Source organism: Hoplias malabaricus, chromosome 6 (genome assembly GCF_029633855.1).
Source record: "Hoplias malabaricus isolate fHopMal1 chromosome 6, fHopMal1.hap1, whole genome shotgun sequence".
Taxonomy (NCBI): Eukaryota; Metazoa; Chordata; class Actinopteri; order Characiformes; family Erythrinidae; genus Hoplias; species Hoplias malabaricus.
In genome coordinates, this window is record NC_089805.1 from 29,425,862 (window position 1) to 29,450,936 (window position 25,075).

General features: G+C 39.1%; 1 protein-coding gene across 1 annotated transcript in view; it reads left to right on the forward strand.

Moving 5' to 3' along the window:
- Positions 1-4,369: 4,369 nt before the first annotated feature.
- Positions 4,370-25,075, forward strand: part of angpt1 (angiopoietin 1) — an 85,865-nt gene continuing 65,159 nt past the window's right edge. Inside the window, exon 1 of the mRNA XM_066674445.1 lies at positions 4,370-4,802. Coding sequence (XP_066530542.1) covers positions 4,425-4,802 — 378 coding nt within the window. The 5' untranslated portion in view covers positions 4,370-4,424. The remainder of the gene's footprint in view (positions 4,803-25,075) is intronic.

Sequence of the window (25,075 nt, forward strand, 5' to 3'; positions counted from 1 at the left end):
GTGGAAAAGGTGTATAATATGTCCCCTTTAAGAACATTTATACATTTATGTATATAAGGAGTAAAGTCTCCAGTGGTTGGCTGATGCCATCTTAGGCCCAGTCCAAACTGGAATGAAAATGTTTCCAATAAACAGTGTGATTTTGTTTGTCCAGTTGCTGCTGCTTGTTAGCATGAGTGTTAACCAGATCAAACACCCATGGGAAGACTTTGATAGAAGGATGATGTTTCATAGAAGCTGCTAAGAGTCCCCTCAGTTCAAACCTTCACCATTTGTCAGTCCTTGAGATACCACCCACAACTGAATGAAATTAGCTCTCCAAGCTCCATGGGCTATCAAATGAGATGTTAAGTGCTTTAAGAGTGACAGGTTTGAATGAAGCTGTTGTGGAATGTGCTCAGTCCCTTTGGGACTTGATGAAATAAACTCAGAACCCGGTCGGAGAAAGACTTCGGCTATGACACGGATGAACTGGCCTATTGAGTTTCAAAGAATGCACTGGAATGACATATTAGTTTCTGCTAATTAACCATATAAATGCTTCAATAGTGAACTGGCAGTGGTTCAGCTCTACAATTGACTAAGAAAGCTTGGGGAGTAAATGTTGTGCTGTGTCTCCAATGCATCAAAACAGTGATGCTTTAAGAGGTGCACACAGCCATGTAATTAATTTAAATTGCATTTCTTAATGTGAAGCTGGCAGACACTGGCTGCCAAATGCTTTATGTTAGTAAACAGAGAAATGTAATGACCTAAAAATATAGTAGTTTATGTATAGAAGCATAGTCTATATGTTTAATATTAATTTATAACCATATAAAATATAATTCACAAAGCTGATGTATATGGTATTTTATGATATGGCAATAATAAAATTCTTAAAGGGGATAATTTATTTTCAGAAAATTACTTTTTGAGTTCATGTGCATAATAATTTACACATCTGGAGCTCCTAACAACATACAAACTGTGAAATAAAGAACCCAGTCTGTTTTGGTGGAGTGGGATAAGATGAGTTGTACTGATTTGTGCTGGTCTTTATGTAGAGTGCAAATATTTTAGTTACCCACCTCCTTGTATGAGTCTCACCAATCACAGACCCACGTTTATGTGAGAGAGCAGGGAAAGGGTTAACAGGAGCAAAACAAACACAACAAGTCTGGAGAAAAAAAGAATACTGAATAAATATGAATGAAAATGAGAACAAAGAGAACCAGAGCTTCAGGGGCTTACTGCTGGGCTCTCACACGGAACTGAGCAGTGGCTTGTTATCATTTAAAGGGACAGGCACTGTAATTGTCATTCTGAACAAGGCATGTCAGACATGGGAAGAATTGTGCTGTGTGGTTTGATCCTTGTGGTAATTTGACCAATTACCAGGAACAGGAACAGGAACAGGAACAATTTTACAGATGTTTCATAAATTGTGTTGACACGTGGAAAATCAATATCGCCACCGTCCAATTAAAAAGATATATCTGCCAAAATAGCAACTTTACAGAAGAAGGCAAAGAGCTTCTTAACTTTCAGTGGAAGTCAATATTAAAGCATTTTTTTCTAAGTAATTTTCAAGCATTTCTTCTGGTCCATTCACCATGAAATTTTCACACAATGTAAAGGACAGCTGCTGTGTTTAAAAAATATAGAAAGTGGAGATGCATGTTTTTTATTGCACAATGACGATATGCTCCTTTTAAGGCTCAGTATGACCCTATAAACTTGATCTAAAATGAAAATAAAGCTAAAATATTTTAATTAAAAATAAAAACTATTAAAATATTGTTTTTCACATTGACTAAAGTGATGTCTGACATAAAGAGAATAACATAAAATTATCTGTTTCCTGCCTTTACAGTTTAAAACATCATTAAAAAAATAGCTAATTACATCTCCAACAGGGTGGAGAGGGAACATGTATTATTTAAGCACAAATTATTATACAAGTAAGATCTTGACTATATAACTGTCAGTGTTAATGAAAATATATAGTGGAGAATAGCTGAAGGGCTGGAGATTGTTTGTGTGTGGCTTAGTGCTACATAGCAACTGTTTATAGCTGTTTATTTCTGGAATTCTCAATGTGTTAAAAAAAAGCACGTTGGACTTGGTATGAAGACCTCTTCAGGTCTTGTACAGGCCTTTACTCTTCTTAGATATGATGGCTGACATATTGCCATAGTGGAATATTAAAGTAAGCATTTGGCACCACAACTGTTAAACCTCCAGCAGAGATTTAGTTCCTTGAAATCTCTATGTTTACATTCTTCTGCAAAATTTGGGTCCTACATTGTTCAACTCGATTAACATGGTGTAAATATGGACAGCTCCGGCATTTCCCCAACCACCTCCACTGCTTATCAGACTGAAAACGCCTCAGCCAAAACACCATCAAATACAGCTCTGCTCACTTGCGGAGTCAAAACAAGCGTCGACTTAAAACTGATTTATGAGCAACAATAAAAGTATGTTGTACACTGGCTGTTTAGGCTTTTAATGCTACCCTGGGTACATGGCAAACAAGCTCCAAATCCTTGAAGACTTCCCAGCATTAGTGACAAAGTTTCATAATACATGGGATTTGGCCATTTTCGCACACAGCTTACGTAACAGGTCCCAAATTGGGGTTTCGTTACAGATACCGCGGCGGGACAGTGGGCCCTAGACTGGCCACAGGGGCACGGCGTCAGGCACCAGATTTCAGAGAAATGTTTACACATGCTTTTAGCTGGAGGCTGGTCCAGGGTTTATTCTGGGCCTGTTATCTCAGGCTGCAAGTTGGAGAGTGCGAGAGGGCGGCGTGAATTAATGCACGACGTCTCCCCGGAGCAGACGGCACATCACCGAGCGCCGTCCCGGCCTTTATCTGTAAAGCAGATTCTTGAGGAGAATGGAGGAGGGAGGAGAAGGAGGAGGGGTGTGAAGGCAGTAAGCCTTAATTGGAACTTGACCCCTGGCCCCTCATCTTTCACCAAGGTATACTGACTGTTGCAGCTCTTTCGCGCTGATCTAGAACCACAACTCCCCAAACAAATCCCCCGCTCTCCACAGTGCCGCTCTTGGAGAAGGCCGGCTTTCGGCTGTCTCCTCTCATGATGGAGACGTTCCGTCAGGGCCGCTGCTACATTTCACTTTGGCTTCCCTGAAAACGGCAGAGGATGGAAAAGACGAAAGGAAAAACATGGCTAAGTCCCTTCTCTCGGTAGGAGCTGGATTTCACAATGTCACATTCCATGTGGCGTCTCGTACTTTCTCACAATTTCGGAGGGTGAAAATGAAGTCAGATAGATTAATTGCTCAAAATGTTTTGCTTCGAGTAGCCATGTGTTTAGAGTTACAGGGAAGCTAAGGAGCAGGGGCTAATGCCGAATGACAAGTTTGGTTACAAATACCAACACTTTATGCTTCAGATGATTTGAGCGGGTGGATGTTCATGAGGAATGCATTGGCTGTGTTGTATTTGGTCACGGAGAAGCAACGACAGGGCCCAGCGCACAGGAGGCAGGGCTACCACACAAGCCCAGGGTCAGAGAGCCTGTAAAACGATCCTTACATTCTGAGAACATCCTCTGCGCTGGGGTCCCTCTCTGCCTCACTCTGCCTTTCTCTCTCTCTCTTTCTCTCTCTCTCTCTCTCTCTCTCTCTCTCTCTCTCTCTCTCTCTCTCTCTCTCTCGCTCTCTCTCTCTCACACACATACACACACACACACACACACATTCCTCCCCAGTCACTCTGAGGGGCAGGCGCAGAGCGTGCTAGAAGCCTACAGCAAAGAATCTTACGCAGTCGCTTTGGTCACAGACAGAGCAGAGGCGGCACCAAGAGAGAGAGAGAGTGAGAGAGAGAGAGAGAGAGAGAGAGTGAGGGAGCACCAGAGGAGGTCTGACGACACAATTTTCACTTTCTCTGTTGTCTGCAACTTAATGGAAGCCTTGTTTTGGAGCCTCAGCAGCACAGCTGTGCCCATATAAAAGCTGTCAATGTGCAACACGTGCACAGATCTCTTTTCTTCAAGAAGTTTCATCAAGAAGACAATCTGGATGCTTAAATAAAACACCTCAGGAGTTTGAGGTGTAGGACTTGGCTGGCAATGTCCTCCACACGTTATTGCTCCAAGATGTCCTATATGGACGTATCCACAGCAAGCCCCAGGCCAACGGACTCCCTCAGAAGCTTATAATATCATTTGATCCAGGACTCCCCAAGAGACAAAACAAGAAGCTTTGAGCAAGAAATCTTAATTCAGGTCTGTTTTAATGGCCTAGACAGAACCCACGGACATACATCATTTTCCCTACATCTCTGGATGCTCTGAGAAGCTTCTGAGAACACCACCTGATTCAGGGCTAACCAAGAAGGCCAAGGAGATTGGACCAAAGAAGACAAGTTCAGTATCACTGACCTATTTCACAGACTTCACCTTGCCATGCTCTGGTGGAGGCTTGCCTGCCGCGCTGCGTGTTTGGCAGCTCTGCTGGTGGTGGCCAGTTGTGAGCAGAAGAAAGAGACAGATGAAGGGTCACGGGGCACCTCGGGGAAGGCCAGTGGCACAGGCGGCAGCAGCAGCAGCAGTTCAAGCAGCCGCAGGTACCACCAGCTCCGGCATGGCCAGTGTACCTACACCTTCATCCTCCCGGAAGGTGATGGAAATGGGGGGACATCTTGCCGGGAGACCAAAGCAGGCACCCAGTACAATGCCAACGCACTGCAGAGGGATGCCCCTCCACCTGAGCCTGACTTTCCCAGCCAGAAGATTCAACAGCTGGAGCACGTCATGGAGAACTACACACAGTGGTTACAGAAGGTGAGGCTGTTTAAGTCTGGGGTTAACTTGGGATTGATTCATTGTAACACTGAATCACATTTGCAAGGAACTTGCCCTCAGAGAAGGGGTCTCTTGTGTATGTATAGGTAAATGCTGAACAGGATTAGATCATTAGAGCATATTATACCATTCCAATGTTGCTTAGGATGTGTAGTAGTGATACTTTAAAAGAACCACACTTGGTTGCCTAAAAAATCTTGGGAATTGAGGGTCCCTTAAAGTCACATTTTTGCAATAGGTACCATTGTAAAGTTTAAAGGACTTCCACATGTAGCAGTTAAATGTTTTTCCTGTAACCACATGTCCAAAGTGTGTCTGCGAACTCAGTTTATTTCAGCAGACACATAACTTTTTGCTTGCCTTTCTGACCATCTGTGCCTTTCTCTGTTTATATGACTGCGGGATTAAGCAGCTTTTTCCCCCACCCGGTTTTGATTTGGCTCATGTTGACAGAAAGCTATTAGATTAAGTGTTTGATATTTTTGGTGCCGGTTTTTACCGTGAGGGAAATACTGTGACTGTAAGGCTTTGAAAATGCTTGCCATGCTGTGACAAGTGCTTCACAGGAAAGCTCATTCTTTTTAATAGTGTTACAGTTGTGACTAGAACTGTCGAGCGGCTGATTTATACATGCAACTCTGAGCTAGTGTGTGTTCCCTGTGGCTTGCGGTGGGCTGCGTGACCGCCAGGCAGGGGCGTCTCGCTTCAGCAGCGCCTGCTTTCGCAGATGTCCAGGTGGACTCCACACGTCGCACGGGTGCTGGTCAGTCCCTCACTCCGCAGGCTGTTCCTACACTGTCTCTTTAATGACAGGAAGTGAAGGAGATCCCTGGGAGTGTTTGGAGACGAGAGTTAAGGGAATGTGACTTCCTCTTTAAACTTTCACTCCCTTTATCATGACACTGCTTCATGAGAGTCAGAATGGAACTGTGCACTCATTAATCAAAGCAAACGTCTGTTTTGAATTTTTTCTTTTCTAATTCTTTTTTAATCACCATGTGTTTTAATGAGGTAGTTTTTCAGGTAACACATAATGAATATAAATTTGACATCAGTCATGAGCAGACATAAAATAAAACACAAGATTCTATAACATATCTGTGGGAAGAAAGCCTCATATCTCTGTTGTTGCTTGTAGTCTTTTGTTGTCATTTGATAATTCCAGTTACACTTTGAATTGTGTGAATACCACATGATTAATACGACAGACCACTACAAATGGCACACATTTGCTTGGTATATATTGCAACATTGTCTCACATTGAAAGGTTAGATCATTATTCCTTCTCCTAAAATGTTACCATTTCTGAGGCATAATGTTTTTTCTCACACAGTTGCTCTCGAGACTCAACCATGTATCTCTATCACAGTAACTGGGGATGAAAAAAGATGCTTTAATTGCAATGAAAGATTTTTCCCCAGTAAATTTAGTTGGTCTATTCATAATGATTGTATCTGTAAACATAGGGTAAAGTGTATTTAAATAATGTTACATGTTTTTGTTGAGAGTGATGAAATGCTGGTTGAATAATAAATGTTCACTAAGAAAGTATTCTATTAAATTTTAGGACTGGACACATGAATGCCTTTGTGACATATTTGCTTGTTTTCATTACAAAGTGAAGCAGCTCTATTTATTTAGGCGTTTGGCCAATCATATAAATATTTTTCATTTTAATAGCATACTATTTCACTTAAAAGTGCATGCCCTCACAGGGTTATGTAAAACAAGAATGAATTCCAGTTTCTCTTTGTTGTAATTTTTTATTAACATATTTATGTTTTAAAAAAGGCATGTGCTGAATAACACTGTAATAAATGCTTAACAGCAGTGGTTGTTGAATAAAATACTACATTATTTGATGCTAGAGTAGATTAGGGAGACAGAAGTTCTCTGAGAGGGAAAGTTATCTCTGAAAGTAAACATGCACAGGGCAAACAATTATTTATATATATTTTTAAAAATCAGTGCAATTTTTAACATCAGTATTACAGTTTTGGAAAGGAAAGGTTATATAACGTATGATTAATTGCCAGAGTGGACTGGTTTATTTGGTATACATTGTGCAGAGTTTATGATGGATTGCTTGTGGATGCTATGGTGATTTGCCCCTGACAAAGTGAATGGAGTAACTACATTGTTCTGATGGCATGTTTAACATTAAGCAGCACATTTTGTACACATATCAAGAGCAGTGCATTAGCACTGAGGTGTAGTAGTTTCAGTAAATGCATTGATAGATTGGTCCCATATGAAGCATGATCTCTGTGGATTTTATACTGTAAATATATGGGTTATTAAACCTTGTTAAAAGGGGATTTAATTAACTGAGCAGAGTGAGTCCAATGAATGCAGAGTGAGTACAGAGTGAGTAAACTGCTTATAAAGTAAAAAAAAAAAAATAAAAAAAAAACATTTGCTCATCATATTCAAATTCATTATGAGAATTTAAAAGCAAAAAACGCTTGTTTACAATCCTGTGCATGATTAATGTTACAATTTAATGTTACAATGTACAATGTTTTTCCAACAGTTTATTTAAAGTTATTAATTTGATAAAGCTTCTACTCTTCTGGCAAGTCCTTACATGAGATGATGGAACATGTCTGTGAGGATCTGACAGCATTCATCCAAAAGAGGAATAGTGAGGTCAGGCCCGGATGTTGGATGATTAGTTCTGGATCACAAATGCCACTTCAGTTCACCCCAGAGGCATTGGCTGGTGCTCCATCACTCCAAAACACAGCCTCACTGTTTCATGGTCGAATGCTGGGGAGCTTTATACCTCTCTAGTTCATGCTCAGCATTGTTAAACCTCAAGACAACACATTTAACTTCATTCTTTTTTTTTTGCACCGTTTGTGCAAAATTGCACATCTGTACCCACAGAGGGAGTGCTTTAAAGTAGCTGAGTTCACTCATTATTAGAGATATCGCAAATATTTTGGACATGTAGTGTAAACGCATGACTCATTTTCTGGAGGAGTGCTTTACAAATCTCATTTAATATTTAATGTCCAAGCCTTCCTTTTGGAATGAATGCCTTGTGTCATATTGGATTATCTCTGAAGTGAATTGGAAGCACATCTGTAGGTAAACTCAAGACTTCCATTAGTCTTATCATGCTAATGGGCTGGATTCTAGACTAATGAGAGATTTTTGTGGGAGTGTGAGAGCTTTTGCCAACATTGTTAATGTCATAATACCACCTTGCCCATACAAAAAGAGCTAAAACATTCTTCATTTTATACATCTCAGGCTTAAAACACACTGTTCTTATACTGGATTAACTGGTCACTAACCTGTGCATTACTGTATATAAACTCTTGCACTTACATAAACCCTTGAAAGTTGAGGGTTGTTAATGTTGTTCTACTCTAGTGTTTATCAGCTATGTTATTAAACAATGGCAAATTTACAGTGCATTGTGAATATGTAAAATTAACTACAGGTTTATGAATTTCAGCATCAAGAAAAACAGCAGCAAGGAGGTCACAGCGTAGTAAACTAGATTGAAGATATTGCACTCCAGTGCTTAATTTGTGACCAGTCCTGCTGAAACAAGATGCGGTACCCCTTGATACTTTACAAAACCCCAAATGGCTCATTTACTTGGATGTTAATTGCAGTGCTTAATTAACTGATGTGTAATAAACTCATCAGACATGTTTTGCGAGGTGAGGCAAAGTTTGGAAATGGCAAAAAAAACAAATATATATTAATAAAAAATCTTTGTTGTATTACAGAAGTAAGAAAAAGTGAGAAAAGATTTTAAAATGGTAGACTGAAAAGGAAGGCAATCACAAAATTAAGTGGAGTTTATAGGTGATATGTCTGCATTGGAGAGTAGTTTGGAGCATTAGAAAAGGTAAGTAACTTAAGTCTTTTTCACTGATATAGTTAGTCTACACTGATATAGTTAGTCTACACTGATATAGTTAGTGTACACTGATATAGTTAGTCTAAGACTAATGCAGAAGGTGGAGCACTTAGAGCACTGTTGTGTGTACATTCTGGGACCTTTTTACTCTCTGCCCACTTGCTGGATCACTCCACACTCTGTGTTCCCTTTCCTCGTGTTTCACAAATTAAGCACTGTAAGATTGTAGCAGTGTCGCACTCTCGTTGAAAGCTGGGTTTTCTGGATGTGTTCCTCTTGGTTAAGAATGAGCTTGTAGTGTTTGCCAGAAAATGGCACCATGCTCAACAGAAGATCTCACCCTTCTTAATTCTCCCTTCAATTTGACGACTGACGTTTCTATTCATTTTTAAAATTATTATACCTTTTTTAGTCATTGTGATTCATTTATATTGCTTGACCAGCCACTGGTCATAAAGCCTTGTAGAACATTACTTAGCTAAAGTTATGTGGTGTAAATTTTACAGCTGCCAAATTCAGAGAAAATCTAACTTTATGTCATTAGGTAAGAATCCAGTAAAATTACTTTATTAGTAATTAGTTTTGCTATTGCTGGTGTATATGATAGCGAATGTCAAGAAATTAAAGCAATATGATGATTTGTTTAATCTGAAAAAAAAAAAAAAAGAATCAATTATCTCCAGGTTAAGTGGCCACTTGGGTCAGAGCCTTTGCATTTTTAGTGTCCAAAAGGTAAAATGATGTGACCATGGGCAGCGGGCGATAGATGGCATGTCGACCCCTGACTCCAAGTAATCAGAAACATGTTTGGTGATGTGGAGGTGTAGATGCTTGTGTGGCCAGGCAATTGTTCTGAGATTCCTCTTTCTTGTGTCTGATGGGGAGAGTTTGGTGCTCTACCAGGTCGTATGATTGTTTAGGCTCCTATATTCTCACAAATGTAGGATTTAACCTCCAGTTTTGGAATTTTTTTTGTTCAACTTCTCTCTTCTGTATGCAAGGTAACGCCCTATCTAACCCATCAGCCACATCCCCTAAAAAATTATTGTTGGTATTTAATATGTCAGTGTCATTCTGACTGATGATCTGCACAGTACTGTAACAGTGACTATTTACATTTCCATGTGGTGTACATCTACATTTCTGAAATTTTTACATTTGTGCTTCAACATCAAGTAATGTCCTGTGATTTTTTGTTCTTTTTGCTCAAAAAGAGTCAAAGGCTTTCATCAAAATCCAATTATAATAAAAATATCCCATATTTTCTTAACAACACAAATGTGCTGATGATTGAAAAGGAGCATGAGGCAAACTAGCAAAGAAATCCTGAAGAGAGGCTTGTAGGGTTTTCCAAGTGAGTATTTTCTTCTTTTTTTAACTTTAAAAAATTCCTTATAGGGGCCAAAGAAATTCCTCTAAGCCGTTGTTAAGCATTAGTAGACAATAATAGTGATATTAGGTCACACGCTCAATTGCACATCTTAGTTCCAGTGAGGATAAAGTAAACTAACATTTCTGAGAGTAATCACTTCATGGGGCAATTGCACAACTACAGGCTGCATTAGAGGAAGATCAAGCCCACTCTGCTAATTCAAACTAATTGTGTGAGAGGAACATGAGGATGCAGTTAACATATTTCAGTCAACATACTTAATCACACAAGATTAAGTGTCCCAAGCAAGTCTATCTGTCTTAATCATGTATGTCCTGACTGCTGCTGGATGGCTGAGGTGGTCCTAATACCTCTCCATCCACAGGCTGATGAAAGACAGCAGATAGTTGCCGGTTTGTTGGACGTGTAGAACAGGGGCTTGAGTGGGGTTGAGTCAGATGCCCTTAAAGGTACACTGTAGAAAAACAATCTGTAAAATTTACAGTAAAAACCTGGCAGCTGTGGTCACCAGAATTTCACTGTAAAATATACGGTCACATTTTTGGCAATCATAAATTTTACATTTAAGAACTGTTTTGTTTACAGTACTTTTCAGTTAAAATACAGATATACACCATGAAAACCCCATAGCATTTACATAAATATAGCAAAGAAACATGGTTTCACCATAAAATTAACATTTAAATTGTGTGAGAAATGAGAGAATGAAGACTGAGATATAGCTATATTTAAATATATAGCCAAACCACATCCTATATTCAGCCCTTAAAAGGATATATTGCTGAAAGGAGAAATGTGTGGTATCTGGGTGCCACACTCCAGCACTCGGAACAGGCTGATGGTGAACTTTCCTGACCAACAATACCTGCTGTTGTCACAACATGCACAGAAACACACACACACACACACACACACACACACACACACACACAAATACACAAAATAATCACCCCAATGCATCTCAAGATCAAAAAGTCTCAAAGACAGAAAAAAACCTCTGAAAATTACAGAAAATATGGAGAAGTATGGCATGCTGGGACATCCCTAATGAGTCTCAGCTCCTCCCAGTGCTTAGACACTTGTACCACTCATAATGGTTTGTGCATTTAACAGTGAAATAATGTTTTTTTTTTGTTTGTTTTTTGTTTTTTACAGTAAAGAGATATATATAAATATTTGTATTTTGGCTGATAAAAAATGTACAGGATTTCACTGTTACAGAAACTGTTTTCAACCTTTTTAGAGTTTACACTCATTTGCTGTCATAGTTTTACAGTTTTCTACTGTAAAATACACAGACAGTTTTTACAGTGTACAGCAGTTGTCTTAGAAATCAGTTGTGCTAGATTGCTGTTCACCATGCATGAAAATTACATATAAAATGTGTTTTTGTGCTTTTTGAGGTTACTGTGAAAATCTACAGTGATTAATATAACAGCGTGTTTCATAGGGCATGTATGTGGTACTTTAACCTCATCTGGTATAAAATTAGCTTAAGATACAAACCATACACCAGGGATTTGAATAAAATCTAAATAACAGGAATAGCCATTTTTATTTACTATTCAAACATGGAAATTACTATGGATATGTTCAACTATAACATTCAAGGAAAGTTAAAAAAAGTGTTTCTTGCTGTTGAATTATTCCAAAGCATATAAGGAAAATGCAATGGAAGAGCTGGGAGGTCAGGAGGAAAGAGTGTACAAGAAGTGTGAATAAAACAAGTACAATAGGACACGAATAAGGGGTGCCAATGAAAAAGGCAGCAAATAAAGTGGACAACACAGCTTACTTTGTTTCACTCAGTGACATTAATAATTCAAGTTAACTTTGTGAGAGAAATCTCATTAAATCTCTTTTCTGAGTGGTGAGTGCATCATTTCCACTTTGGAATTCCACTGAGGAGAAGAGAAGCCCCTGATAACATTCTGGCCCAGTCAAAGGTGGCCTCTGTTTGTCCAAGGATTACGACAGAAGAAGGGCCGAAGACAGACTGCTGTGGATTAAATGATCTTTTATCAATGGGTACAGGAAACAAGCCACTCATGGAGGTTCCTGAAAGACTTTCAGAGCCTCTTTGTCAGATCAGTTTGGGAAAGACACCTTTGTTGGGGTAAGGTATAAAACTAGGGCTGTTCTTTTAATAGGGGCTAGTATCTCTAAGTAGGCTGGATCTGAGCATGTCCAGTGAATCTATTTTCTCCAACTGAAGGAAATGAGTGAAACACTGGAGCTTGGCCCTAGAGTACAAGCTTCTGCCATAAAGACATGTGGAAGTCCTCAGTGAATCTAAATGATAGATCTTCACACTCTGGGCTCAGAAAAAAAACGTTTTACAAGCTTGAGTTTCCAAAGAACATGCCTGTTGCCAAACTGCGCTCTTGATATAAAATTGCTCTTTCAGACCCTTGCTGCAAGAGAACCCACATTGTGCCTCTGCTCCCTAGACATGGCCCAGTGGCAGCAGGCGTAAGGAGGTTAATCCTAAAGCCTGACAAAGACAGGTTTCCACTCCTCAACTGGCGACTTGACTTTCTGAAGGCCACACAGAATGCCTAAAACACCAAGGCAAGACCAAGCTATTTTAGGGGTGACTTCCTTTGTATCAAAGTTTGTTTTCGCTGATAGTGCTGGCCAAAAGCAACAAACTGAATGAGGCTGAGCTAGGCGACGCTTGGCAGACTGAAAAGCTCTTCCTTCCTGTTTTTAGAGGAACCAGAATAGTGGCACATTCATCACAGCAGCTGTGAGGTCTGTCTGAGCCTCAAATTCTATCCTCACATAAGGTGAAATCAAAACAGAACTACTTAGGAATAAGTGAACCAGAGACTAAGTGAGGAAATTCATTACGGCACTTTCAACCCCTTTCAAAATGGATGTGAAAACTGGAGCCAGGGTCATACACGTTATTCATTTTTCAGAAAAAGAAGGGAACGTTTTGTGAAAGTTTGTCATCTTGATCAGTAGGTCACTCATTTTAAAAATCGCTCACCAGAAACCCTATGTCATTGGAGTCTTCAAGAGAGATGTGGGTCTTGTTTCTGATAAAGTTTAGAGAAAGAGCATAGTCCTGACACCCTTGAAGAAGGAGAAGGTTTCATTTCCCTTTTGTTTTGCACCCAGACGACTCCAGGGTTCTCCAGTTTCCTTTGCATAATCAGCGTCAGGCACTCACGCCGGTCAATTTTCTGCATACGTTTAATTAATCACTCACCAGTGTGTGCTCTGTTCAGAATTGATTTAGATTTAATTGCAGTTACATTTTTTTAAGCAAGCAAGCAGTTCACTTATCTACTCCAACAACATTTTGCTCAAGGCCCGGCCAGAAAGTGTGTCGAATAAATAGAGAATTTCCTGAAATATGTTTGGCTTTCCTTATGCCCTTGAGTGTGTTCATTTCTTAATGGTTTTCATTTTTCTTTTCTGTGTATCAATATCAAAATAAAGGTGCAAAGTGGCATTTAGATGACATTCATCTTTGTTAGCAAATAGCAGAACTAACCTTGAAGTTTGACTTGCCGGTGGCACAGAGGTATGACCCCATTTTATAATGCCTCATAGTTACATTCATTATTCTGAGGGGAATATAAACAGATGGTATCGTTTTTTGGGTAAAGAAATGGACAAGACTTTAACTTGAATTAGACTTTCCAAACCTGAGATATTAGCCTTAAGACCACGGTGAAGATAAACATCAGTGAAGATTAATGTATATATATATGTCATTGTATATCGTACCTCTTACTTTTTAAAATGGCTCAATAAAATGTATAGATATATTACTGTATTTCTGTGTTCTCCAGTGTGATCAGATGACAGGGGCTTTGTTATCTAAATCTTGGTAAAAAGAGTGGACGGCTACTTCAAATAAAGACTGGGCAAATGTTCAACAACCCTGCAGTGCATCAGCTGCCTAGCAATTCAGCAGAAAAGCCCATTTAGACATATCAGCAGATACCGAAGAGTCAAAACATATTGGCTTCAAGTCAATGCTGATAGTTTGATGAGTTTGAAAACTCTTTGGACACAAACAATGGCTTTCAGATCATGCACTGTTTCCAATCACAATCTCATTACTCCACACATGAAGTCAGACTCCAGGGATGAGCACTGAGTGGTGAATGGATGTAGTGTAAATCTTCACTGTTGTAACTGTCAAGATCTTAAATGATGATCTGCCAGTTGCATACCATTCCATTAACAATCTTAAAATCTCAGAAACTGTAAGGACATTTTCTGAGTAATGCCAAAGAAGAACATGTTTTGTTTAATAAACAAGTTTATATTGATGTTGAACCATTGTGTTATATGAGATATGCAAGTATAAAATATTTTTGATTGACCATGCTCTGGTTAGAAATCGACACAAAATGAATGAATGAAGGAATGAATGAAAAATATCCACATCTTTATTTGGAACCATTTAATTTTTTTCTGAAAAATATCTTAGTGGCTGTCTCTTATGATATGGGGCTAAAATTCTAAGACTACAAGAAGAGCTATTGTGGTCATTCTGACATTTTTGAAATTTCCATACTTTATTATAACAAATAATAGCTTTGTAATAAATATAAAAAATAATAATCCTATCATGATAGAGTTTGCCATAAGACATTTCAGGAAGATACATTTAAATTCTATATTAAAATCACAATTTATTAACTAATTAATCTGTGCACATACAGTTAAACAGTTCAGTACGCAAAAAAAGGTTTTTCTTTTACATTAATTACTTTAAGTAATTTATGTGATTAATTGATTTAGAAACAATCTTTTTAGTGTTTACATTAGTGTTAAATAGAAAAATTTTTGCAAAGTCTGACTAAATACACACAAAATATGCTAAATAACCTGACTGATCATAACAAAAGTCTAAAAGATCCATATACTGTTCACAGCAGTCAGAATTAATATAGACATCAGGTCAAATTAAATAAATTAATATTAAATTAATTTAACACAACATAAGATATTTTATTCAGTTGATTCCACATGAGAAACGTAGGCCCTGTCCACACAGTGTTTGTCTCCTCCCTATATAGTGACGTACATAAGTCATAAATCTACACAGTATACATGCAGCTAGCACTAGCTTTCAGATTCCCACATTTGAATACATATCAATGATGCTATATTAGAAATATATAATGCATTGTTAAGGTCTAGATTTAGTCATTTCATGACTTGCATAGTCCACTACATAGGGAGTATGGAGTGATTTGGGATTAAACCTTTGTTTACACAGGTAACTTCCAACATAAATGTACTGTTCTGACACGTCTCTGGGAAATGTTGGACAGACATCTGGTGTTTTGTTCTGTTTGCAATGTTTTTTCACTTGGCACTGTGTCATCTTTTCTGTGATCAGCTGTTGCTGTTGTTGGAGTTGTGGAGAATCAGTTGCATAGATTTTGATAATTTCAGATGTCAAATGAAATACATTTTCCTTCAATTAATTTTAGAACACTGTCTCATTACAAAAAAGGCCAGTCCCCAATCAGATGAAATGAAGTGAAAAGAATATGGAATTTTATAGACATTGACAAGGTAATGCCTGATGTTTGCAGGTATTGCGAATTAAGTAAGTCAGATACTGACACTTTACTTTCTAAATAGAAAGGCTCCAAAATACCCTATATAATTATATTTTAGAACAATGTACCAATAAGTTAGACATTCATTTTCAGTGATTGGCAGACATGATGTTTTTATTTATTTATGGGTTAATGAAAGATTGTATCTTAACATTTCACAATGGTCAAAATGACTCTAAATGTTTTCCTAGTGTCACACATCTATTTTAGTAAATAAGATGTCTGGAGAACATTTTGAACTTTTAATAAACCTCAGCATAATGGAAAAACATATTACCAGCTATTGTTTACCCTGCATTCTTCAAAATAATGGTTCCAGAATAAATAAAACAATAAAAAGTGTTCTGTGAAAGAGATAAGTGTCTTTCTGTGGAGCCTTTCTAAAGTTTTGGTGCTCTCCAGTTTTACCATATGACTTGTTTAAACTGTGTTTGAGTGTAAATGTATAATTAAGCCAGGAACCTTTTAAACTTAAAAAGTGTGTTACTGTATCTGTGATACACTCATTGACAAAGACTTGGAGTTTGTTCATATTCATCTCCTTTGAGAGTCAAAACTGTCTTCCCTCATAGATCAGACCCTGACACATCCTAATCTGATGCAGAAAAGTGAGTGTATGGAACTGACGCCCCATAATGTGTGTGTGTGTGTGTGTGTGTGCGTGTGTGTCCATGTCCCAGAGCGGAGTGCAGATGTTCCGTTCTGAGTGTGAGGCTTCTACAGTTTTCAGCGGGACCATGCTTTATCTCTTTCCGGTCCTTCAAGTTTTCCACAACTGAAAATGAAAACATCACACTCAAAGATTAAAAGGTGGTGACCAAAGGCTTTTGGGCCAAATGACAATGTCACTGAGGAGAGAGGGATGAATAAGTAATGAACACAAATGTAACCCGGCCTGTGGGAAAACATATGAAGTGCTAGAGGAAGAAGAGGAGGGGGTGGGTTGAAACATGACTGCATGCATGTGCATATCGTCACTGTCCAAAAAAATCATCCATCTCATTTTTTTTTTCAAATTTTCATTTTTTTTTTTTGTTGCATCATTTGAGCATTTGAGCTCTTCTTAGGCCGAGCAAATATAAAGACAGATTGACCAATAGAAATGCTTCTAAATAACATAGAAAACATTATTTTTATTTGGGTTTGTATTTATATTATTTATATTACAGAATGTTTCTGGCTTGTCCTCTAAAATGACCATTTTGGGAAAGCATTCCTTTTTGGGACGGCAACAAAATATATGTGCTTGTAAAGGGAGAATGAGAGAGAGAAACAGAGGAGGGGATCTAGGAAATGTGTAAAGGGAAAAGAGAAAGTGAGTGGGGGGAACGAGAGGAGAAAGTGAGAGAGAAAGGAAGTTTGTGATATACACATTCCCCCTGTGAGTAACAGACGGATTATTTTCTTATCTTTCTCACATTTCTGTTGGAGAAGCACTTGTGTTGTCTCTAAGCCACAGGTCTTTTTCCTCAGCAGGACTCCCTTCAGGGCTCTGGGAGTAGTTTTTTTTTTTTTTTATCAGTTTAGTGATATGCTTGATTGTCTCCACAATTGAAAATTCACCACTTTACAAACACAGATAGTTTATGATCATTATTAAAAAAAAAAAAATAGTTTATGAAACTGAGATTGGGAAGGGGAAAAAAGAAACTGATACAATGAGGCGTAATTTGTTAAACAGAAAGGGGAAAAAGTTGAGAGAAAATAAGAAGGCAGTTTGGAGGAGAGGATTAGTACAGAGATGTTTGTGGTTGTAAAACACAACATTGCTTTGTTTCACTGAAGCAACAGCAGCATTATTACCAGATTTTACTGTAACTCTGTAACTGTTTGTTGGCCAGTACAAGTAAAGAAATCTGCTTGACCCTGACCCACTTCTCATAGACCTGCTCCTGGACACAACTCTGTATCTCACATACTGTCAGAGCCTGATGTAATTTTGAGTCTATCTTCAAGTACTATTTGGGCTTTTCACTTTATGCTCAGCCATGCCATTATTTCAGCAGAGCAAATGAAAATAAAACAAAGTTGAAGAAGTTCGTTAACGTTTTTCATTTTGACCCTTTTTTCTTCCTAATTAAATCCCCAAATCCACACATTAGCTAGTGCTCCCCATTCGTATAATGCTACACTCTGTGCACGCTGGCTCAGACCCAGCCGAGAAATGGCATCTGGAGGCATTTGGACAGTGGAGAGACCTCAGAATATTTTAAAATCATTTAAAGGTTTGAGGATGATGTTATATTCCTGCTCCACAGGTGGGTAATATTGACTTATTTTTGCTGTTTAAAATGTATTACTCAGCTTAATTGATTCTGACCGCTAACTGTCAATGAAATAAACCATATAAAAACTAAATAGCTCAAACAACAAATGTGAACCTTAATTCTTCACAAAATCTACATTGCCTTTGAACAGTATTCTGTTGGTAGAATTGAACAAATCATGCAATGTCTGGAAACACTACAGAAATCCAGTGGCAGTTTGCAAGATATGAACTAGATTTTATGGAAAACAAGTGATTTCATCTAGTATCATTTTTTCTAATGTTTATAAGAGAAAAGAAGTACTTCCTTTCAGAAGACACAGCTTAAAACAATTTGCTGACTAGCTCAAGTGTAAGGCTTTTGCAGAATACAATATGCTCTATGTCCATCTAATCTGAAGAGTTCTTCAGTGGCTTGGTGCTGTGACCAGAGAAATGCCTCGAAACCTCTTCACCTTCAACTTTAAGTGGATCTGAACCCATGCCAGTATTGTACTTATTTCGGCCTGGAACATGTCCAGCCTTCTCACATTCCACATGCTACCAGAGGCGTGGCGGGCAGCACCAACTGCAGCTAAAGTGCTGACCATAGAGAAGTAGCCCTCTCACCATCCCCCTTTTCATTGTCGGCTCAAAGAGCACCAATCGGGGGTAATGGTTGGTGTCAAAGTTCAACCCACATTAAGCTATCAGGGGGAAAACCACTGTGCCTTCAAAACGGCCACAACTGTTGGCAATTTAGGCTCAATTGCAGTTGTGATGGGAGCTCTTTATGGTAAGGTGAGGGGTTATAGACCTAGAAGTGTAGGTAAGGACTGCACTCAGTTCCAATAAAGTCTGAAGGTTCTATGCTAGATCAACTTCTACATGAAGAGAGTAGAATCATCATCCGTTTACAAGATGTAGCTTTAATTAAGGTGATAAAGTGAAAGGTACACAGGTGTCAGCCTTCATATACCAGCCTCCAAATCTGAGGAATGCAGTCCTCCTGATAAAAGAATGTGGGGTGTTTGAATGTAACACATTTCTCCCAGAGTCTGTCAGTGAGAGAAGAGTGTGTGTGAATGGATCTCTGGGCAGTGTCTAAGGCCAGACTCCTGCCAAGCGACTGGATTTAAATCGTCATTTACGGTCAGTATGAGGGCATGGGGCTATTTGGAGATGCCTTGCTCTCTGAAGCCTGACTGGCAGCTCTGATGAGATGAGGCCTAGCAAGAGCTTGGTCAGTTGTGTGTACTTTTTATAATTCAATTTGATCACCAATTTTATCTGTTGCTGCCCATTTTCTAGACCTTCTCTAATCATACAGTGTCTCCAAACTAGAGGGAGGCAGCTCAACACATGCTTCATCAGAAAGATGTGCTAGCTGCTGCTACTTTTTGAAATGTCCATTAACATGAAGTCATTGGGCAGCGGTAAACACTTGGAAGAGAACACCCAAAATCATGGTCTGTACTGTTTGCTAACAGACTATAGCTACAGCATCATGTTGAGTAATGGGAGAGAGAAAGGACCATCTTTACCTACAGAGGGCAAGTCCAGTTCCATTGGACGCCCAGCAACAGATAAGAAGCTAAAATCTTGATGATGAACACTTCAACACTGTTACCATTTGGGAGCTATAGTGGGCCACTGATTAATGACAGGATTATGTGTAAAATTTCTGGACAAAATGGCACTGAAACCGCCTTCTTACTCATTTGTTTTCTTTCTTCCCAAGAATTTTTTGTTACACCTTAAAAAAAAAGAAAAACACAAGTAGTTTTAATAACACATTTTTATAATGTGTTATAGTTTGTTATGACAGCATAATACCATAAGCAGTTCTGAAATGTTGGCCCTTGTCCCCCTGCTGTCATCTGGGTGAATACTGCAGCCGTGAAGGCCGTGGCTGTTGGCGCTACTTAAGCTCATTTGATCTCTCCCCTGCTTGTCACTGTGTGTACACACACTTCTGCTGCACTTTCGGTTCTGCAAAAGCAAAAATAAACATCGGCTGAGGCACATGAAAAGAGGGGGTCTTGGTGACACGAGCCCACTGGAGTCGCTCTGTCAGGAGCTCCACAAAAGAGACAGAGGAAGGAGGAAAATTATACAGGCTTCAGTTTGTGTAGTCAGCTCATTTTCATGTTCTCTAATATCAGACATGAAGAAATACGTTATGGCCCACTTGCTTGAACCATCCCTGCTGCATAAATACTCAAACCAAACACAGACAAGGTGTTGAAACAGCCATTTTACATCAGAAATTTGAGAAAATTGACAGACTGCAGACGCTCATGCATTTTGGTTTAATTTGGTGAAACCAAACAAGAAAATTTGGATATGTTTTCCTTTCCACATAAAAACAAAAAGCAATGAAAATGGTTTACCTTTCATGTCCCTCTTCTTTTTCCTATGCAGGAATATTCTGTGGTGTGCTCTGCTTATAAACAAGATTCTCTACACTTTGAAATTGAGTTTTTAGAGTTACATACAAAACATAATGTACTCCAGTGTTTCTCAGATTGTAGATTTGTATATTTCACAAACAGAGCATTGAAAATAGACACAATAATACAATTTCCACAGGAATTTGTTGAGTCACTTTATAGCATTTGAAGACAACATTGGTCTTAGCAGGTCCTGGCTTCAAGCTGCAGAGTTGAATATTATGTCATATTTTAAGAAATTGCATAGATGTGGCAAAGAAATGAATGAGAAATAGTATCAGGGCTAATAAATGTACATTTGAATCATTCTTCCTGTCCTCCTCCTTCCTTCCTTCATTCATTCATTCATCTTCAGTAGCCAATTCTTCCTGATCAGACTCAGCAACCTACCGTCATCATTGTGTGCAAGGCACAAACACACCCTGGATGGAGCAGCAGTCCAGCTCAGACCATCACACATTCAAACCTATGAAGTGGCCAATTAACAGGGCCAATCAACCTAACTATGTGTGTGTGTTTGGACTGGGAAGAAGATGCAGATTTGGGGAGAACATGCCAAACTAAAGCCCTAACCCTGGGTTTAGTCTACTTTACCCACCACTGGTCCCATATGAACCAATTCTACTTGGTACAGTATCACTTATATAACTTGACTGGAGTTCTATGGAGAAATGTTTGGTAAGTCATGTGATATACCAAAATACTCAATGCTGCTTTAATCTGAGGCGCTAGCCTGGTGCTCTGAAACTGACCCTCACTACTCCCCACAGGCGTTACTATACTACATTATAAGTCATGTACTTGTCATCATCAAGAGATTCCTGTGTTATGTCCAGTGTTTTGATCCTTGACTATAATCAGCAGGGAAACAGTGATGTGTGTCTCGTTCTCGCCCACTGTTTGGGATGAGACAAGCCAAGTTTCAGAGCCAAACACTGATGTAAGACACTGTAGATGTGATTATGAGATATCTGGGAAAAATGGGAAATGCTCCATATGGGACTTGACAGGGAGTTTCTGTTTGTATAGTTGTTAATGTAAATGGGTTCTATTATTTTTTTTCATGCGCAAATGTTGAGTGATTTGATACTGTACAGCATTGGATTTAATGGGCGTGTAAGATGAACTCCTCTTCCTTACTTTTCCTGAAATGTAAGAAGCTGTAAATACTGAAAACATGCTGTATACTCTTGGGCCCAGGTACAGAGAAAGTAGCTGCGAAAGTAGCTGTTTTTGTCATTGTTGTGATTTCAGAACCCTGAACACCTTTACACATATTCATCCATTCAGCCTACAGCAATTTAGCCTCCCCATTCCCCATTCTTGTTGAAGTAATAAGGAGAGTAGCAGAGTTAATATCAATAATATCAGTGAAGAAGAAGAAGAAGAAGAAGAATATCACATGAAATCTTCCCAGAACAGAACCTGGAATGGCCCTAAAGTCCAGTAAGCCAATGCTTTTAAAGATTCTGAAGTTTATACGTTTCTTGTGTGATCCTGGACCAGTTAGACCACACCACTGCCAGTGGAACATTAAAGAATTAACACTCACACTCCTACAGGACTGCATCCCTGTAGAAATGTTCCCAGGTTTTTCTGCTCTGGAAATGTGGTGGAAGCCAGAGGCCTGCTGCTGAGCTTATGTGTGGGGGCAAGGCTGGCTTCCAAGTTTGTTTTGTTTGTTGTTTTCCCTCTGCATTGTCTCGGGTGAATGCTTACGTTTCCTCTCCCATACTTCTAGACGTAATTAATCAGAGTGGTTTTGAAGGAACATGTTCAGATATGAAGGGCCAATGAGAGGGCCCTTGTAACTGGAGGATTTGAGCAAATATACAGTCATACACACAATCTGGTTTGCAAAATATTTGTCCACTGTGTGATTTCACATGAAAGACGCAAAATGGGAACATGAGTCCAGCTTGAGTCACAAGCTAAACAGTGGAGGGCACTGAACAGCCCTGTGGAGGATTTGTTTGGCTGCCTTTGGACAGAGGTTTTGTGTTATGAGCTATTAAGAATGTATTTCTCACTTAATACTTGATATTGCTTTTGAATATCTACCTAGAATCATAGAACTAAGACGGCTCCAAATTAGTCCAGTCTAGAAACAGCTCTAAAAATCAGTTTAAAGTATATCAAGCTTGGTGTCCTCCTCACTACCATTTTTATGTTATTTTTGTAGTTATATCAAACAACTAAAAAAGCTCTTCTGTTAATTAATGGAGGAGTATGACCCCCTTTTCCCCAAGGACTGGAACTGTGTTATCTGGAGTGCAGTATATTCATTCATTCATTGTCTGTAACTGCTTGTCCAGTTCAGGTTCTTGGTGGGTCCGGAGCCTACTCAGAATCATTGGGCGCAAGGCAGGCACACACCATGAATTGGGGGCCAGTACTTAAAAGGGTGACATACTCACACATTCACTCACACACTCACACCTACGGACACTTTTGAGTCACCAATCCACCTACCAATGTGTGTTTTTGGCCTGTGGGAAGAAACCAGAGCACCCGGAGAAAACCCACACGCACACAGGGAGAACACTCCAAACTCCTCACAGACAGCCACCCGGAGCAGGACTTAAACCCATAACCTTCAGGTCCCTGGAGCTGTGTGACTGAGACACTACCTGCTGCGCCACCGTGCCGCCCTGAGTACATCACAAGCCATTGCATTTGGATTGGATTGGATGAGAAGGAGTGATGTCTATCATCCAGAACTAATCCTCTAATATCAGTAAAGCTCCTGAAAGCAAGCAAATCCTGACAGCAGTTTTCCAACATGAAGAAGTTTTGTGGCAAAAAACAGACAAAAACTGTTAATACATTCACTTCAGAAAAACTCTCGGATGTGCAGGTGTCCGTAAGCATTACGTCATGAAGAGTACAGAACTGAGTGCAAATGTGTGTTATTTACAGATTCATCATCAGACTTCCAAGTTTTCAGTGTAAAATTCTTATGAAGAAAAATGTTAATATGATTTACAAGCTTCAAATAAATCATAATAAACATTGTCTTTTAAAAGCCTCACATATCCCTGTTTTTCTCATCATCCTCTTAATTCATTTCAGGGTCACAGTGCTACTGGGCTTATGCTTTTTTTTTCTTCTTCTTCTTTTTTCAATTCACAAATTTAACATGTATTACTGAAGCCCCTTTCGGAAATTCATGGCAGCCCAAAAAATGGTAACATATTTTCTTGACTTTATCCAGACTTTATCCTGTTAGTGCCCTAGTGGAAACTCCAGGTAATGTCTGAGTGAGTGCATGGAAGAACAGAGCCACCAAATGTTTTGGAGAATTGTGCTTGAATCTAATGCATAGGCTGTAGAAGGGCTACCCTATGCCTGAAGCATTCGTAATATTTTACACTGCGAGAACTCATCTGATACAGAAACTCTCCCAGTGTGTCCTGTATATCTGAAAGGACCTGATTCTCTCCAGTCTATATGTTACATACTCTCCCATTCATAATGCAGTTCATATGTGAAAAAGGATTAATTGAATTTATAAATAATATGTATATTGGTTACCCACATGTTAACATAAACGTCCAAACAGACCCAGTCTAGATCAGCTCTACAATTCCATTTACAGATTTACTGATAATAATAACAAGCCTAGTGTCCTCTTGCTGCCGGAATCAAAAATAGCGAAAGGTAAACATTTCTTTTGGACTCTCTGTCTCTGTTCTGAGAACACAGTGTAGGCTCAAAGCAAACACTATAGTTTATGAAGTAAAAAAGTTTGTAGTTTTAAAGCAGGATATCAGAACCTAACCATGTTTTGTTTTTGTTCTCTGTCGTTGCTTCTTCTGCTGTATTAGCTGCTTGTAACATGTCAGAAAACTAGCCCAACCTGTCTTCGGTTCCTTACAGTACTCCTGGAGCAGAGCATCATGCATTTTTCTGCCAAGCTCCTGCATCTTAATGGTGTGATTCTCTTTTCTGCCATCAGTTGTTGCAAAGCATTTTACATGTCCTGAGGATGGGCCCATACACCACTAGAGTGTGCTTCATGGCCCACTAGTGGTCCACCCCCTACAGATTGAGAAACCTTGCTCTAAATGATGCCATGGTTTTGTCTTTGAGAGGTTTTGCTTGGCTTTATCTACATAAATATGACTTTGGGAGCTTAAAGCTTCTTGAGCTGTGAATACCTGTTCATCTATTATTTCTTCTGTGATGAGGGGCTTTAATAAGGATAACGAGCACCTTGACAGGTGCTAAACATTGTGCACCGTGACCTCAGGCTCATGTGCAGCTGCTACAAATCATTCTGTTCTACTGAAGTGCTTTTCTCATGAGATTTGTGTATGTGGGTGCACCATAAAGCAGTTGAGGTCTCCAGTTACAGCGGGGGTCTAAAAGCAACTGGACTTTACTGTATCAACCATGGAGGCCATTATGATTCTTTTAATGAGAATGAATGAGATGAAAGTATTAGTCCAACGAGACCTTCAGAAAGATGATCAGTGGAGTAAGACGCAGATTTACAAGATGCACTAATGCTGTAGGGTGAACATTATATCTGTCTTCAGAAGGGGGGCCTTCCTCCCTGTTGTTACGTAGATAAGGGTCTGTTGTGATTTGTGTAAATACGGTTCCCACTCTAGTAGCTGGACTCTCCTTAACATTATTTAACCTTGCTTTGGTCTTGAAAACATGTGAAATCAATCTAAA